General features: G+C 41.6%; 1 protein-coding gene across 1 annotated transcript in view; it reads right to left on the bottom strand.

Annotated features, from left to right (window-relative positions):
* The window catches only part of NRG3 (neuregulin 3), a 409,554-nt gene extending 392,045 nt beyond the window's left edge, over positions 1-17,509 (bottom strand). The window contains exon 1 of the mRNA XM_086466802.1: positions 16,813-17,509. Within this exon, the coding sequence (XP_086322928.1) occupies positions 16,813-17,509 (697 nt within the window). The remainder of the gene's footprint in view (positions 1-16,812) is intronic.
* Between the last annotated feature and the right edge of the window lie 648 nt (positions 17,510-18,157).

The following is an 18,157-nucleotide window of genomic DNA, read 5'->3' as shown; positions in this document are numbered from 1 at the left end:
GTCACAGGAAGACTATGAAAGAATCAGATGTTCCACTAAAAGATCAGGCATCAATTATGGATACTGCAGATAAAATAAATTCTTTCTGTGCATTGATCTTTACTACAAAATACGATGGAGAAACATCTCCTACAAAATTTGTATTTCCAGAAGGAACTACTTCTAAAGAAAATTAAGCACTTGCATAAAAGAAGCATCAGGAAAAGGTTCTAGAAGATGACTTTCTAAAGCTCATTGAGAATTCCACAGCATTTGCCAAAAAATAAAATGTAATCCAATAAAAATCCAAAACCAGAATAAATAGATAATCACCAACAGCTATCAAACTACACCTTTGACTCTCACAAAGGTGGGCCAAGATATTCCAAATATTTCTCTCTCCAAAGACTTTCAGAAGATTTTTGTAGACTAGAAAAGACCCATAAGAATAATTCTGAAAATTAAGCAAGTTTTCAATATAGAAGAGTTACTCTCTGCTTAACTGGAAGCAAGTATCACGTTTATGTTTTGCAGTTGCCTGCATCAGTGGTTTTGACTCTAATACCACAAGCGGCAGAGAAATGAAAACTGAGGCAATACAGATGGTACAGGGCAAGAAAGAAGCAAGACTTTCATAGTAATTACAGGATACACTCTGAATTTAGAATTCTTTTCTTATTAGGCAGAATTTTGAAAGACATGGCCGACATTAGTCACATATTTTTTGAAAACTAGCATTTTGGATGAAATAATACTAAAAGGAAAATAAGAACGTTGTGAGTACAGTTATGGTGAACGCAGTCTTTTGGGGCTTGATTCTTTGTTCATTGACACTCATGGCAGCTTTCCACCAAGGTTCAGGGGTGGTGGAGCATAGTGTGCTCAGGTGATGATGATAACAATGAAATGTTCATTCAGCTCGGAGTGCAGAGGTAGCATGGAAAACACAACAGGTTCAACTGTCTGGGAAATCTTCCTACTGGGGAAATTGAAAAGATCACTGAAATGGCCCATGATATGTGGAATCCTTTCTCTAGCTCATATTACTTCTTCCTCTTAGGCAGTGCCACCCATCCCAGGAGAATCCCTGGAAGAAATACCACAGGATCCTGCTGGAGATCACAACAGGGATTAATCCTAGACTGTATCACCTGATTGTGGGTACAGCACTTCATCCTGGGGCAATTTTCTTCTTAGCTCTTCAATAATTCACCTACTAGCAGTATTTTTATCACAATAAATTAGGCCTACAAGAAAGTACTCTAAATCTTCACAATACATACAATTCCACTGGATTTTCTCATCTCCTTGACTTCTAAATCTTTCTCATTCCCCCTGAGCACTCTGCTCCTACCTCTACTGTCCTGTTCTCTCTGGGTATTTCTAGAAAAGCTTAACTGAAGAGCAACAATGGAAGAATCAGTGTAGAACACTGAAAACAGCATTCACAATTTCACTGCATCAGTGAAGCATAGGTAGCATAGCATATATTATGCAATATATACACAATCAATGACATTTCCATACAGTTATACTCTATGCTCTGAGAAGCAAATACAGCAGAATCTATTAGATTTCATGCCTATTGAAAGATTATACCCAAAACTAGAGTTACTTTTAAAAATGTGCAGTACCAAACCCTCCTTTGATCGGATCTTGATTTCATGTAAAATTCCAAATATACCATTTCTTTTTTTTTTTTTTTAAAGTTGTGTTTACAGAATCATCTAAAAATCAGACTTCCTGTGATGCATACCATGACTTCCTGTGATGCATACCATCATGACTACTAGTTACACAATCACCTGCTTGTCTCTGTGAGAAGTCAGTCCTTTGGTAGAGTTTCACATGGTTTACACAGAAAGGATCTGGGACATGGGAGAACTGTGGGTTGTTTTTTTCTTCCAAACTGTTTAATAAAGAGCTTGAGACTTCTACCTTTTTTAATGTAAATCCTTATTAAGCAATGACCTTGAAACTTCTGGAAGTTCAGTTCTTGTAGAACTGTTCCAACCTGAAGCTGCAAAACTGTGTGACTTCATGTTCTGAAGAACAAAGACATTTCTCGAATGGAGACTTCTGAAGGGAAATTCTAACCACCCATGCCTCTTACATGAAGCTCACAAAAAAATACTACACACAAACAGAATGGTTTGGGATACCAGGAGTCTACCTACATTAGCCATTTGTTTCATACTAGAGCAAATACTGCATCAAAACAGTCACTGAGGAGGTCTTCGATTCTCCAGGATTAGTGCAGTGGTTGTTTATATTACAAACGCTGTCTTAACTTAAAAAATTGATGCATATTACCTTACTCCAACAATTCATCTCTCAAACTTAATTTTTTATTTTTTTACATACCCTTCCTTTTAAGACCTGAAGTTTACAGTGCAGCTTTCTTTACAAATCACAAACGTCATTAACAAAGCTGCACTTGCAGATCCCCAAGGAAATTCTAAGGTAAGGCATTCACTTCAAACTCAGAACCCCACAAAAATAATTTAATTTCTCCTAATGCTTATCTGACTACCAACTTAGCACCCTGCCCCATGACCACAACTGAAGTATGTGGAAAGGAAGGGGGCATACCACTTGGAAAGATTTAACTTTTATGTTATTCTTAAAGCAAAACCATCTGAAACTGCAAACTTTAGTGCTTTGATGTTCAAGTAATGAGATTATGATATAAGTGTTACAAATCAAGATTGACAGAACCACTGAGAGTCATGCAGAATACAAAAACCCTGTCAAAAACTTTCTACACAGATACTAGTCCATCATTCAGTAAAATGGGTATTCCATTGGGGCACAACTGGGCCAGACAGAGTTTGAATGTGTCTCAGACCACATGCAGTTCACTAACTTCAGTAGCAACAAATGAAGATCCATAGGCTTAATCCACTACCATTAAAATTAACGTAGTACTACCTCAGCAAGGACAGGACCAGTCCCCAGACAAACTACCAGCTGTAGTCAACTCCATGATTGCCTAGGGAAAAGACATCCCACCTTAGGTAGTGCACACCGTATACTGCGGTCATAAATAGGATGCTGAACCCAAGCTGGTTGTTAATAGTACAGATCCATTCATTCAATCCATTTCATTATCCTATTTGCAACCAAAATACTCCCAGCTCTCCAATCCAAACAGCAAATTATGCCACTTAATGGCAATTAAATGTCCTAAAGGCATTAAAAAGGCTATTAACAAAACATATTTTCAAGCACTGGTACAAATCATTTCATATAGGATTTGAAATTCATGAGTAAGCCTTCAATGTGAACGTCTGTGTTGAGGTCACACGCCTAGGTGTTAACACATTATTGATCTTCAGTAATAACTAATGATACTAGACCTTTCCCCAAACTACTAAGACAATCTGAATATATCAGAATTTTAAAATGATAAACAGGTTCTTACCCACCTTTATTAAGTTTTTCTGATACAGACACTATTTTTAAACCCCAAATCTAACAGCAGAATAAATCGGCAAATAGGACAACACTTAGCAAGCTTTACACTTACCAATTTAGACTTCAAAGCTAAGCATACCAGTTCAAGCTAAGAAAAATATTTTCAGCTAATTTAAAAAAATACCTAAAAATTTTTTGATGTTAGAATCCTACTGTTGGAAGGAGGTTGAAAAGAGAAAAGGAAATCAGTTACATCAGGTCACCAAAAAGACATGGAAAAAGCATTTGCTAATTTTTCTCTAATTGTATTAGTTGATCTACTAGAATATCTCTCCTACAAACCTGGTCTCGTTCTCCACCTGAGATCCCCTCCAATAAATACATTATTATTGTTAGAACAGATTTTTTTTTTCCTTAAGAGATCAGCATAGCTACATTTAATAGAAGTCGACTATGAGCAAAAGCAGAACAACAGACTAGGCTAAGCAAGTCGTTCCTTTGTAACTGTTTATTTTAAATGTTAGCTAGAGCCCACTTATTCTCACTTATCTCATTGGGTTTGGATTTGGCTAAGGATCCCACCTACTCAGAGAGCATTTTGACTCTATCTATAGAAGACTACACCATACTGAAAGTGTTTCTTCCTTTTGATGTGAGATATGGCAACAATAACACTTCAGTTCTAAAATATAACAAGACAGCAATATAAAACATAGTAGTTACTAAAATTCCCAGTGACAACTGACTATAAAGTTAAGCTAAAAAGATTTAAGTGGCATTGTCATAATGGCAGTTTTTGGCCTAATGAGCGTCCCAAATTCAAACCTGATTCAACTCGCTGCAGGACAAAAATAAAGAATTATGAACTAGAGTAACTAGCTTGTCAGGGTGTCTCACATACCGCCCACCTCTGCTGTTAGATACCCCCCTGTTATTCAGGGACATATCCTGGCTATATTTGGATATTTGCTTTTTAAAAATCTAAAAATCACCTAAAAAATAAAGCTTCTGTCCCTTCCTATTTAACACTACAGTCAAATAGATTTCACTGTCAGAAAATTATTGAAAATGATCACACACACAACCAATGGCACAATCAAGGATACCAGGTTGTCTTGGTTTGAAAGACAGGTGTCTGTGGAGGAAGGCAGAAGCCTCCCTTGAAATGGAAAGTGCAACCCCCTTCCCTCCAAATTATTATAATTTTGAAATTAACGGGCCTTCAGGCAAAGATATGGGGAATAGGAATAACAGTTCTTTACTAATCTATATATATATATACATAACACAAGGCAGGGAAAAAACAAACAACCCACTGGTTTACACTGACAGAGTCAGGAATACAACCTGACACCCTGTTAGGAGGGCAGTAGCAGTCCGATAAGATGATGGCTGCAGTCCTCCTGAAGCGATGGGTGTAGTTCTGTTGAAGCAGCTATCAGGTAAAAGAGTCTGGTCTTCCTCCGAAGGTCCAGTGGTAGGTAGGTAGCTCTTGTCCTCTGGAACTCCAGTGGGGGGGAAAAAACTCCTCTGGGAATCCAGTGGAAGAAGGCTGCTAGGGTGTTGGAGATCTCAGTTTTTATTTGGCATGGACTGCTTGGCTCCTTCCCCCCCCACCCCCCCCACCCCGGGCGGAGCATCTCACAATGGGATGGGGAGTCGTGAGGCAGTTCCTTGATGGGCCATTAACAGGAGATAGTCCAGAGGGGGGAGGCAGGGAGCACCTCCCCACCTGGTCTCAACAGCTCCTGAAGATGGTAATAGAATATTTTTTTTCCTTTTGGCACATTTTACACTGTAACCCAGGACACAGGTACTTTCTGAAACTTAAAATAGGACTTGTGAAGTGTATTCCCGTATTATTTTTGAACATCCATTATAACACACCTCTTGCTTCTTATCTGTACCTCTTGATCACGTCTTTATTTCACAAATAAGAAAACCTGAGCTTGAGGAAAAAATGTGACCACTCATGGTCTCCTAACTTCCAGTAACCAATAATCTATGTTCTGTTACTTTCATTGAGGTTCGAACAACTTTTGGGGATGAACTGCAGACTAATAAGCAAGCCGAAACTGTGAAAATGAAGTCATTCTATAGCAGTTGTCTATTAGATCAGCTCTACACTGTCAAAGTCACCCTTTTTCTGGTGGAAGTTGAAAGTTCAGGTAATTTCAATCAGTTTCAACAACAATGGGCGGAGCTCCAAAGGCAGCTGCGCAGCACAGTTTATTCAAGCCTGAGCACTGTCTTCACACAAAGTATCTCCATTTATGCACTATGAGATAGGCTTTCTCAATACCTAGTGTGAAAAGGTATTTTGTTCTGTAATGTAGGCAATCATTACACAAACTAACTAACAAAGACATGAAATAATATTGAATCTCTGATACTACGTTTGGGGTTTGAGGTTTGTTGGGTTTTTTACATCAACTTATTTTCCATGACTACCACTGAAATTGTATATCACATACATTTAATCTAATATCCTCCTATTTCCTTTATTTATATGTTTTGGTTACCCGAACTTTCATTTATGCAGAGCTGAACTGAACTTAGAAGCTTTTAATTACCTCTTTGCCAATGCAGAGTCAGATCAAAATCTCACAATAATTACGTTTGGACTCTAAATTCTTTAACAAGCTTTAATTATTAGTTCTCATGTAAAACATTCAGTCTAGCGCCTGTCTGTGGTCCATCCTGCTTCTTGCTGTGATTCTTACAAAACTGCAAAGCTCCCACTGAATAACTGGTTACATATGAGATGAATTCCTCAGATTCTAATTCCATTTTGTCACATAAAATACAGTAAATTTATTTTTAAATAGTATTTGTTAAGGAAAAAGTCCAAGACTCTATGCTGTCATATAGATTGCATTCATGAATAGGATTACAAACCTTAAAAAAATATTAGGAGAGTGTTAGAAATGGTTGAAAAATAATCTGTAATTAAATAAATCAAATGTAATATATTTAATAAATTAGATATAATCTTACAGTATTAAAAGCATTTAAAAAATAAGCTCCCTAATAAACCCACACTGCTTTTAAACAGACAAAATTCTCACAGTATGCAAATAAAACATCTCACAAGAATTATTAATCTTTTTATCACCTAGCATACCTCATCCTCACTGTAAGACTCTACCTACAATAATCTCTTTACAGTAAGGACTTTTAGTCCAATACACTTCATTTTCTACAGGTACATCAATCACCAGCCAGGATCACTGTCAAAATCAGGGACAAATATATTTTAATTATTATCAAACCTGAACAAATACCTGTTCATGTTTCCAAAACATGCACTGTAAACACACCAGGAATGAGGAGCTGTTACTTAGTCACTCTTCAGACTGTGTTTGTTCACATTTATAGATGCACCTCCCAGCAGTGAAGCTGTGGCTGGCTACAAATCTCCTACATGTGTCAAGGTAAGAGAGGATAGATTTTCAAATATATGTAAAGACAAGCTGTAATCAAGCCTTAGAGTGTACCTAATTGCTGGAATTCAGTAGATACAAGTGTTCTCTTCAATCTCCTATAAAATAACAATTACAATATCAGACTCTTCTTACTTGCCCTCTTAAAACATATCTCACACTAACATTCACGCTTCACATATTCAGATTAAATCCAGCCATCCAAGAACTAAAACCTATAAGAATTCCCTACTGCAGGCAGATATTTCTAAAACCAATTTAAAATATTGAGTTACTATTCTTGCTTTTCATTTAGGACTAAGTGAGCCTCTATAATGAATGTGCTCCAGATATGAAAAGGTATTAGAAACACTTCTTTCCCTTTGTGCTATTGTAGAGAACAAGGCAGGACAGTTAATGCCAACAGAGCCAAGGCAAAGGCTGTGTCTTCCCATATCAGGCCAAACCGTGCTGAAGAGCTTCCTGTGCAGAACTGCAGGATGGGTACAGCTCAGTCCGTCACCTCCACTGCCCATCTGCCACCCTTCTTCTCTAAGTCAAGGTGACAGTGGTCACTAAGTGGCAAATGTTCACTTTCCCCAGTACAAATGAGCTTCAGACTGTAAATCCTGTGACTCTCAAAGTACCCTGTGAATGTTGCATTTCCTATGTTCTTTCTATTATCATTATGAGCATCAAGGTCATCATCTTCAGAGCACAGAAGGTAGTTAGTTGACCCAAAGGTACAACCTCCTAACAGAGCAGCTTTGTTAGGAAGACAGCCTATGTGCACTATGAAAATATGTCACAGAAGTACATAGTCTCAGTTTAGTAGCAGATTGTATCACTTCTACGTTGCTTTGAGATAATAAGTGAATTTAAAAATGTGTATGTTACAAACTCAGCAACAGCATTCAATGAGTTTTCTCAGCTGTTAGAAACTACAATTTATAAATTGGTTTAGTTTGCAACTTGTATTTTTCTAACATTTTTGATTGATGGAAACTAATTACAAACAACTTTATTACATTGAGATACACTTATAAATAAGCAGCTGACCCTGTGAAATATATGGTATGTTCTACTAACATAAGTTATAAAATGAAGATTGAAATCTAAACGCAGAAGAAACCCAAACAGCTTAAGAAAAGGAAACAATCATTGCTATATGTATTTATACACGGCATTTTGGCTTTTCAGTTATTAAAAGAAAAAAAACAACTGAGATGATAGAACTTTAACACTATGACCTTTATATAGCTGGGCCAGACTTCAGGCTAAAGACTAATACGGTTTAGCTACTTATGAAATAATTATAAAAGTACCTCTACCGTTCTAAATCAGGAGCACTGACACTCATCAGAATAATCCCCTCAGTTACGTTCCTAAACCCACTGCCCACTGAAGCCTGGCAGTGCAAAGTCTTCATATTTGATACTGTTAAGTGGCAGGAAAATCACCGTACCATTTCAGTGCAGTCTATCTCCAGGTTTCACATAAAAATTCTGCTTCTCTTTTGTAAATTCACTGACAGATGGAACAAGAAAATTAATTTCCTCTCTACACAACACTACCCTTAAAAAAACACTAACAAAGCACACTCCTTTGGAAGACAATTCAATATATTGTACTTAGCAAGTTGTACATGATCAATTCCAAGTCAAAACTTCTGAGATAGCTTAGTACTATTTTAATTATAACATTCTGGCCTCTTGTACTGTAATTCATCGTGAGGACAGGAAACAAAGATTCCCTACTTCTTTTCTTAATATTCAACAGTGTTACTCTGCCACTGAGAAGGTTATCTAGCAACAATTCTCAGCCAGTCTAAGCACACTATTGGAAATGCTATTTTATTATGCTTTAAACTGGGAGACGTAAGCAAACATTAGCATTGCACAGCACAGCAAAATTTTGCAGGTTAGCAACACTTTTTGATACAAGTTTTTTGCTTTTGTTAGAACCCTGATTACATTAAGAAGCAGCGCAGCAACTGCAGGCTAGATTGTACGTTTTCTACCTTCTTTGCCAACCACATTAGAAAGAAACACTTGTCATCGCAGTAAAAACAGACCACCAAAGCCCTTCCAAGAGAATAACCCCATCTTATCTCAAATGTTTGCTTCACAAGTTCTGACATCAGTGAGAATAATCAGATCTGGAAAAGAGGCTATTTGCCATTAATACTAATTTAATGGTTTGCTGTTCCACAGTGCTACAGCCCCTCTATCTGGACACAACCAGCAATCAAGGCTCACTTCCTACTGAACTAGGATCTTGAACTTTAACAGTAGTGATGCTGTGAAATGAACAATGTGAAGATAATTTCATAATCTTGGTTTCAGCAAATAACTAAATCTTAAAATGTATCTTGCCATCTCTAATGTTTCAGAAAACTTTTTCCATCTATAATTTAGGAAAAAGTCAGTTTGGGCATATATCTAGCTGAGGAAGCAGTACAGAGAAAAACTGTACAAAATCAGAAGTAGTATTTTCCAGAGTAATACCAAAAAAACCCCAACCCAACAAAGAAACAAACAAAACAAAACAAACAACAAAAAACAACCTAAAAATCAGGTAAGGAAATAATTTAAAATCGATGTGCAAAAAAATTCATGACCCACATGTCTCGTGACAGTCTACAGCAAAGCAACTACAGTCTCTCAAAATACAAAGATTTTGCTACAGAACTTATTTCAGGCAAAGAACAAACAGGATAATGGTATATTTTTCATGGTAGTGCTAAACACACACCAAAAAAAAAGAAAATGCACTAATGGAGACTCAGCTCTAATAAGCACATTCAAATAATGCTCACAACTTTTAAAAAAGCAGCATTTTAAAGCTGATGTACATTTATTTACACAGGCATGTTTTGTAAGCATTCACACTGCTAAAACACAGTAACAGATTAAATGACGCAGATGTTCGCATAAATTGACCCCACTTCTGCAGGTGCATAACTCTACAAAAAAGAAGAGGCATCACTCACACAGTCTAAATTTGGCCTATATTTGCAAAATTGGACCATACAGCAATCTCTTTATAAAAAACAAAGACTCTGAACTACTTAATCCAGCACAATGTCTACACAGAATACTATCAGGATATTTTTTCCTCAATTCTTTGCTAATAAAGTTACAAAATGCCTCATGAAAGGTCTTTTCATACAGATTAAAATACTAATTCATTTTTCTACAAAGAGCACCTACCACATTGCCAATATACATGCATTGCTAATGTGCACCTTCCCTACGAGCGCAAAATATAAGTGGGGGGGACGGGGATGGGACGCAACTGTAGTGCCCTTAGAATTGCCATGAGATTAATTCAAATTTTAAAAAGACAAGAAAAGCTGTAAAAGCAAAAAATATCAAACAAAAAGGAGATGTTAAAGCAAAAGAGGAGACACTGCAAGTTGTTTGGCTTATTTCACAGTGATTAAAACAGGAATTTCTTCAAGTATTTTACACCAAAGTTTCACTTTATCTTTTTACCCAGTTATGTTTTTATTGGACAGCAAGCCTCTTCCACTCTACCTGAGCTCTTCCTAAATGTTCAATTCTTGCAGAAATACAAAAATCAAGCTACTCTGAGGAAAAAACACAAATAAATTTGGACTAAAGATCAGTTGCTAAACACAGTAAGACCTGAATTATCTTTGAAGCTGAATAGTCTGTCTCCTACAGTCAGCAGTCACTAGAGCTCATCACAGAAAAAAGACAAAAAGGAGTAATATGTTGTAAAAAAGACCTGAAAGTCATGGAGTCTTCCTAGTTACATACTACATGAGAAACATAGCTTTGGAAATGCAAAATACTGCCCCTGGAGGACAGAAAAGATGTCATACTGGAAGAATTTTGTAGCTTTTACTTATTTTATCTGTATTTTTAAATATTACTAGAGTAGTATTGAGCATATTGATAAAGTTTCAGAAACAAACATTTAAACAATTAGCAATAAGCATTTAATAAATGTATTTTTCCCTGCTATCACCAAATTTCAGCAGGAAGGGTTGATCCAATTAGATGTTTCTTCTGTGAAAAGGACACTGACATTTATAAATGTAGTTGCTATTTTAATTTTCCTTGCGGCTGCTTTTTTCATCTTTCCCCTCTTGAATGCATTTCACCAAGAGGCCCCAGAAACCTGTGTGATAAAAAGTAAAAACCCACTCAAAAAGCACTTGTCCACCTGTGCACATTTACTTTCTCTGTGTTACCTAGAAGCCATTTGAATGATCATCCTCTGTCTTGTCCTAGTCAGAAGTGCCCTTGCCTGGCAAGCCCGTCTGCTCAGCCCTCACAGGGAGCTACTTTCCGCCACTGAAGATGTACTTTACGCAGTGGAGTGGCTTGAGATTAGGTACAAAGGGGAAGGTAAAAGTATGAAAGCAGGTTTAAGAGCTGTCTGCCTTGGAAATTTAGTCCCGAGCAATGAGAAAACACATACCCAGTTTTGATCTGGAGCACAGCCTTCTTATTAAAAGACTCTTCTAACCCTCACTGTATTGATCCAAGTACTAAGTCCCTTAGAGTAAGAAATCATCTCTGTAACACAAGTATCTCGTTGGCTTTCCTGTGTTTTGTCTATTCTTGTAATGCAAAAAAAAAAAATATAGCTATGCTTAATAGTAACAGTGACAACAAATGCCATCCACACAGCAGAACCTGAAAGAGACTTCCAAATCAAGAAAGGTGCCCTTCAACTTGGCATTCAGTCTAGCCAGCTACAAGGAAATCTCCAGGTTTCTTTTCTGAACTACACTGCAAGGACAAGCACCACAGCCGAAGTAGCTGTCCTGCTTAGCAAAGACTGGTTTTGAACTTACTACAGTCTTTGAGGTCCTGCTCCACCTCAAAAACAGGTATTGTGCAAGTGCACAAACACCTGCTTGTATTTTGTGTGTGTGTATGCACGCATGTGTGGACACATGTGCACAGTTGAGACTGAAGTATTGCAAACTTGTTCAAACCACAAAGAATCTCAAGAAGAAATCACCAGGCTCACAGACATAGAAAAGTCTCTGGGTTTAGTTTATCGATTTATATTTGTGACCAGCCAGTCCTACATGATTCTACCAGGCGCCCTTCCTTGTCCAGTTTGTTTCCAAATAAGTCATGGAAGAAATAAACAAAACCGAACACCAGTATGTTTCAGGTACTTCCTGAAAGCCACATGAGCTATAGAATTAAGATAAAGTCAAAGCCAAATCCATACCAATGCATGTATTTCTGGGATTTGCAGGAGGTTTCAAAGCAATGAGTCAGATGATAAATGTACTGCAACACTAGACACAATACTGTAGATAGAGACAGGTCTTTTGCTTTAATTTTTAATTTCCATTTTCTGTGGGTTTAGATAAATCACTGACATTACTTTAGCATTAATACTTTGCAATAAATCAATACTTTAATTTAATAATGGTATTCTGTTGTCAACATATAATATATCACATAATGTCCTTGTACAGATGCTAAAAAAATATGCCAAATAAAATGCAAGGTTTTGCTTTTACCAGTGATCACAGGTTAAATCAATGTAATGAGAATCCTTACAGCCCCCACAAGAATTTTCTTCAGGGTTAAAAGGCAGCATGGAGTAGTTTCAGCCATATCCCTTCCTCTCATCATACCACTGCTGCGAAAGCTCTCCTGGATCATGGGATTCCAATAAACACTTCAATAAAAGGAATAGAGAGGAAATACAGCTGAATAAAATCAATGTACATATCTGAGTGGGACTTACTTAAACATTCCACTTCCTTATGAACTCAGTGATAATTGTGCTAGTTCCTAACTATAAAGGGAATTATAAATGGAAAATGGAATTAAGCCCAGTGTCACCCAATTGAGTTGAAACAGATGATGCAAGTTATAGTGGTAAAATACGAAAAATAAAATAAAATTACAATAACTTTCACTTTAGTGGTGTGACTATAATTCTGGTTTTATTGTTTTTATCTTGACAGTAGCTTTCCTGTTGACAAGTATTTATTCTAATCATGTCTGTGGTACATTGACTCATGGTACGTGAATAGAAAGTAAGTGGGAATGAGGAAGAAGCAAATGCTTTTAGAAATCCCAGTTGTTCGCTTCAGGTTGGTGGGGTTTTTGTTGGTTTTTTTTTTTTTTTTTCCACATTCAACAGCTTTTGAGGTATTACAAATTGATAAATAACTGACATTAATCTTAGTCAATGCTAAAGCCATGTGCTTTACAGTCAGGTGTGCTCCCCTCGATTTCAACACCACCTCATGATCATAATGCAAAGTGTTCACAGATACATGTCATTTGTTGGCAGAACGTTTCAGAGCCCTGGGAAGAGTAGGTCTGATTTTACTACAGTTTGGCACCTCCCACAACACCCTCCAGTTTGTGAAAACCCCGCAGTTGCATCTAAGTGTCATCCTTAATGTGAAAAAGATATTTGAGTCAGTGCAAAATAAAACAAACAGCTTTTACCAAAATGTCAGTGCTGGTAACAGTTCATCCGCCAGATGCTTGTTACTTGAACCCATGCTGTGCACAACAAACAGAGAGAGATATGACTAGGATAAACAACTGGACCAGAAAATCTTCAGCAGGAAACCAAAATATACTCAGACTGCAGTCTGGACTCATAAAAAAAGGTTGCAATTGGACTTCACAAGATATATTGATCAGGAGTTCTGTAACATCTCTTTCCTTGGTTACTATGCATTAGCTGAGGCCCACCTGCCTGACCTCAGTTCTCTGCATTAGCCTTTGGTCACATGAACACAGGAGAAACCACAGTGCTATTTCATAGCTGAATTCACACAGGAATTCTTATAAGTACAGTATCTCAATTTAAAGATAATAACATTACTGAAGAACTCAGAATACCAAGAAAAAATGCATATTGGAAAAATCAGGGCACGACTCCTTAGAAAATAAACCAATGGCTCGATAAAAATAAAAACCTCATTGGTGTGTTCCAGTCCATTGGTCGATTTGTCTGATCTACAGGCTCGACTGTCCTTCTAAATCAATGATTGATTTTTATGTTGGGCACTGGATAAAGAGGCTCGTGCTGAAAAGCCATAGTCAGTGCATGATCACGAGAAAACACATGCAGGCACAAGACACAGAGCGAGATTTGATGAGTAAGTGGCTTTTGCTTAGTCAGAACTTGAAGGATCTTCATCAAGAACTTTCAAAACAGCTAACAGATAGCTTGACTTTGAGTGAAACACAACCAAGAATTATTGTCATTATGCACACCCACAAAAAAAAAAAAGAGATTTCACAACATCTCCTCAGATGAATACACACACAGAGAAAAGGCTTTACCAACATTTACTTCAGGTGGGCAATCATCCGGCTTTCTGGAGAAATAACTCCTGATTTGCCTTCCATTTTCCTAAATCATATTTTGAGCCCATTTTAACTTGTTAAAACAATTAAATAAATTGCAACACCTTTCAGTATAAATAGAGATGCTTCTTTTCTTAAATGCTGTGAAATGCTAAATAAACTATGGCTCCTGCCCACATATGTGCCTTGCCAAGCCAGAGGATCACATAAGGGTGTGAGCTATTTTGAAAGCTGGGGCATCAGATTTGTCATGTCAGATTTGTATTCACACAGCACAACGGGATCCATGACTTTCATTTCAATAGCAGCTGGAGCAATGGGCACAGAAGGAACAGGTAGCTCAACCCGGGAAATGAGGATGAATTTGTTTTAAAAAATTCCCTTTCTTCCTAAGGGCTGAGGGTGGCAGATGCAGACACTTGCTTTGAGGTCACACCATGTCAGCAGTCCACAGCAGAAAGACTGCATTTCTTCTCCCTCTCCCCTCCAGTGGATACTGCAGCCACAGAGAATTTTACATGTATCCTCAGAGATGCTTATATGTATCAGGGAAGTACAGCTGTAGGCTTTAAAAAAAATTTCCACATGCCCTGCAAATTCAAATCCTTTTTTATGTAATCTATTTAATCCTCCATTAATGATAATCTCTGCTATCAATGTGCCCAAACAGGGTCAATTTCTGCTGGGTTTGCACTTCTTGCATTTCATCCTATAACCGAGCTGCATTTAATGAGAGGAAACACCCTGCTGTAAAAGGTATTAGCAGTCTCCCTAAAACAAATAACAGTTACAAGACGCTGCAACTGCCAGGAACATTTCAAGATTGTGGGTTTTCCTCTTGCTTTGTGTCTTGTATGGAAGAAAGTCCTGCCAGCTGAACATTATTTATTAATCAGGATATTCTTGCCTTCTATACCTTGTAAGGAGACAGCACAGAAGGGCAGAAATTGCTGTGGATTTCTCTTACATACCCAAAAAGACAGGGCAGAAAGGAAGCAATTGCAAGGGAGCATCTAGATCCCGGCAGTCTCACCTGGCAAGCCCAAGCAGCATTTCAGACACACAGAGGTCACGGCAGTTTGAAACACCGTGTAACACACCTGATTCGCACAAGGCTTGAAAACAAAGACACAGATTGAAAAATCAGGCTCCCTTTGCTGTTTTTTGTTTAAAAGCTGCCCTACACAGCTCCCTACACCTAGGGGAAACCGGCAGGGTTCAGCTGCACAAAAGATTTTCCTTCTCGTAACAAACGACTTCCTTAGGCTGTACCTACAGAGCAAGCAGGCTCAGACACACCTGTGAGGGACGGTTCTCTCTCAATCACCGTAGCAGACGCTGAGAGAGGGAGTTACTGCCTTGCTTGCTCTTCTGATTTAGTGATAGTTTCATTCGTAATCATTCCTAGCTATCCGCTACCTGCACACCCACCCACCCAGACATACACATCCAATTTGCTGTTCTCTCCCTATTTTGTAAATTCACAAGATCAGTTCGCTCTCTGCATATACTCTCTGCCCCGGGGTTCATCAACAAATAGATTTAATGGACAAAACAAAGTTCACATGACTTGCTAACAAAATCTTCTAGCAGAATAGCCATACATTAGCATGCAAAAGGGGAACCCTGGGCTGTAAAAGCAATTCAGGTGGTAGCAATTCAATTGAACTGACGTTCCTAGCAGAAGCAACTAAGAGTTAATGGAGGACGCACGGCTTCTCATTTCCTCTACTGCATCCAAGGAAACGCAGAAGATGACTATAATGCAGTATAATTGAGCATTTCACTGAATAGCACCACACGGAAGTTCTTTTGGCACGGATTGCATTTGTCCTACATAACCTTTACGAGAAGCTAAGAGTTGCTGCACCCAGACCAATTTTTCAGATTTAGCCCGAATCCTTAGGTCTGTGCCTGAGACGGTGGGAAGAGCGAGCCACCGAGCATCAATCGGGGAACTAGCCCCCTCCTCTGCTTAAAAAAACCCAGGCAGTTACGCCAAGACGGTGCCGTGGCTGCACAGAGGAGCCAGGAGAGCGTTTGGCTGCGCCTGCATACTCGCGGGGGGCCCTGGGCCCCTTCCTGGTGGAGCTGGCGGCGGCTCTTTTAGGAGGCGGGCGCTGGGACGGAGGGTGCATCCTTCCGGAGCCCGCGCTCGTCTGTTTCAAGGGAGGCGACTGTGCGGAGAGCCAAAGTGCCTCACCGCCAGAGAGGCACAGGCACAACCCACCGCGCACCTCTCGAGGACCGCTCTGCCCCTTCGGGGAGCCGCCGCTACCTGGGGGGCCAGCAATTGTCCCTCTCGCTCAAACACCTCCCAGCATCTCCTAAATACCTTCCGCAGATCAGCCTGGAAGGGGAAAAGGGGATCTGCATCTTTCCTAAAAAACACAGCGAAATCTAGTCACCTCAAAGGGCTCCTCCTGCCTCACCATCCACCACACAAGCGGGGCACTTGACGGGGGGGCGGGGGGGGGCAAGCGGGGAAGGAAGTAAAGAAGCACAAACTTCGGACCTCTCCGGCCTCCCGCGGGACAGCAACCGCACGGGAACGGCAGCGTCCGACCAAGGCATCGCCCCGGCCCGACCCCGGGTTTTGAGAGGGAGACGCGAACAAGCCGGTGCCCCGAGGGCGCGGGGCGGCTGCCTTTACTTACGGATTTTGGGGGTCGTGCTGGCCTCCGGCGTGGTGGTGGTTGACTCCTGGAAGGGAGACAAGGTCCAGGACGGCGCCGAGTCGTGGACGTAGATCTTGTAGGAGGAGGTAGCGTGTGCCGCAGTGGGCCAGGCGGGCAGCGGCGGGGTGCTGGGGGCGGCGGGCGGCGGCCGGGCGCCGCGGCCGGCGGTGCCGGGGGGGCCGCTGGCGGGCGGCGCCGTGTGGGGGGCGGCGGGGTGCCGCGCCGCGGTGGGCCGCGGGCCGCCCCGCGCCGGTCCGCGGGTGCCGGGGGGCCGCGGGGGGGCCCGGCTCATCGTAGTGAGACGGGGGCTGACGCGGCTGGGCGGCCGCGGCGTGGCGGCGGCGGTGATGGTCTCCGCGCCGCGGGGGGGGGCGGTGGGCTTGGAGAGGAAGAAGGGGTCCTGCCCCACGCCCTTGGCGTCCATCAGCTCGGTGGGGACGTACTCCTTGACGGAGCCCACCACGATCCACTTGAGCAGCATGAGGCTGAGCCCCAGGCCGATGAAGCCGATGAAGAGGGGCACCACGCACAGCCACGTCTGCTGCCGGTTCCAGACGATGCAGTCGTTGCAGCGCAGCTCCCGCGGCGGCCCCCCGGCCCCATCCCCGCCCGGGCCCCCCGCCGCTGCCGCCTCCGCCGCCCCGGGCGCCGCGGCGCCGGCAGCCCCCTCGCTCATCCTAGGGGCCGTCCGCAGCGCCGCCGCGGCCCCGGGGCGTCAGCGCGCCGCGGCTGCCGGCAGCATGCGGCGGAGGGGGGCGGAGGAGAGCGGAGCGGGGTGGAGGGGAGCGCGGCGCAGCGGAGCGGGCGGCGGGAGCGCCTCGCTCAGTCACGCCGCCGGCATGGCGTGCCCCGCGCAGCCTCCCGCGGCCGCGGAGTCAGCGGGACAGCCGCGCCATCCGCCGGGAGCCTTGCTCTTGCGCTGCGCGCTCCAGCCTCGTCGCTCTCCTTCTCCCTCCGCTTTCGGGTTTTCCTTTTTGCTCTTTTTTTTTTTTTTTTTTTTTTCCCGCGGTAGTAAGTCGCAAGAATCAGCCTCCTCGGTATATTTTTTTTTTTATCCCAAGCATGCGGCTCCGGCGGCAGGCAGGCACATTCCTTCACATTCACGCTCCTCGCTTCTCCGTTTTTTCCTCTCCCCTCGGGGCTGGGGGATCTTTTCTTTCCGTCCGTTCGTCCGTCCTTTCTTCAGCTCCCTCCCCCGCCCGCCCGGCTCCTGGCTATGCCCGGCCGCGGCGCATCAGCATGCCTCGGCTACTCCGCGGGGAGGCGGCGGCGCGGCGCAGCGCACCCGCCACTCCGCGGCCCCGCGGCCAACCCGCGACCGGCG

Source organism: Leptosomus discolor, chromosome 6 (genome assembly GCF_034619465.1).
Source record: "Leptosomus discolor isolate bLepDis1 chromosome 6, bLepDis1.hap2, whole genome shotgun sequence".
Classification (NCBI taxonomy): Eukaryota; Metazoa; Chordata; class Aves; order Leptosomiformes; family Leptosomidae; genus Leptosomus; species Leptosomus discolor.
The sequence above is the reverse complement of the archived record's forward strand: the minus strand, read 5'-3'. Positions and strand labels throughout refer to the sequence as shown.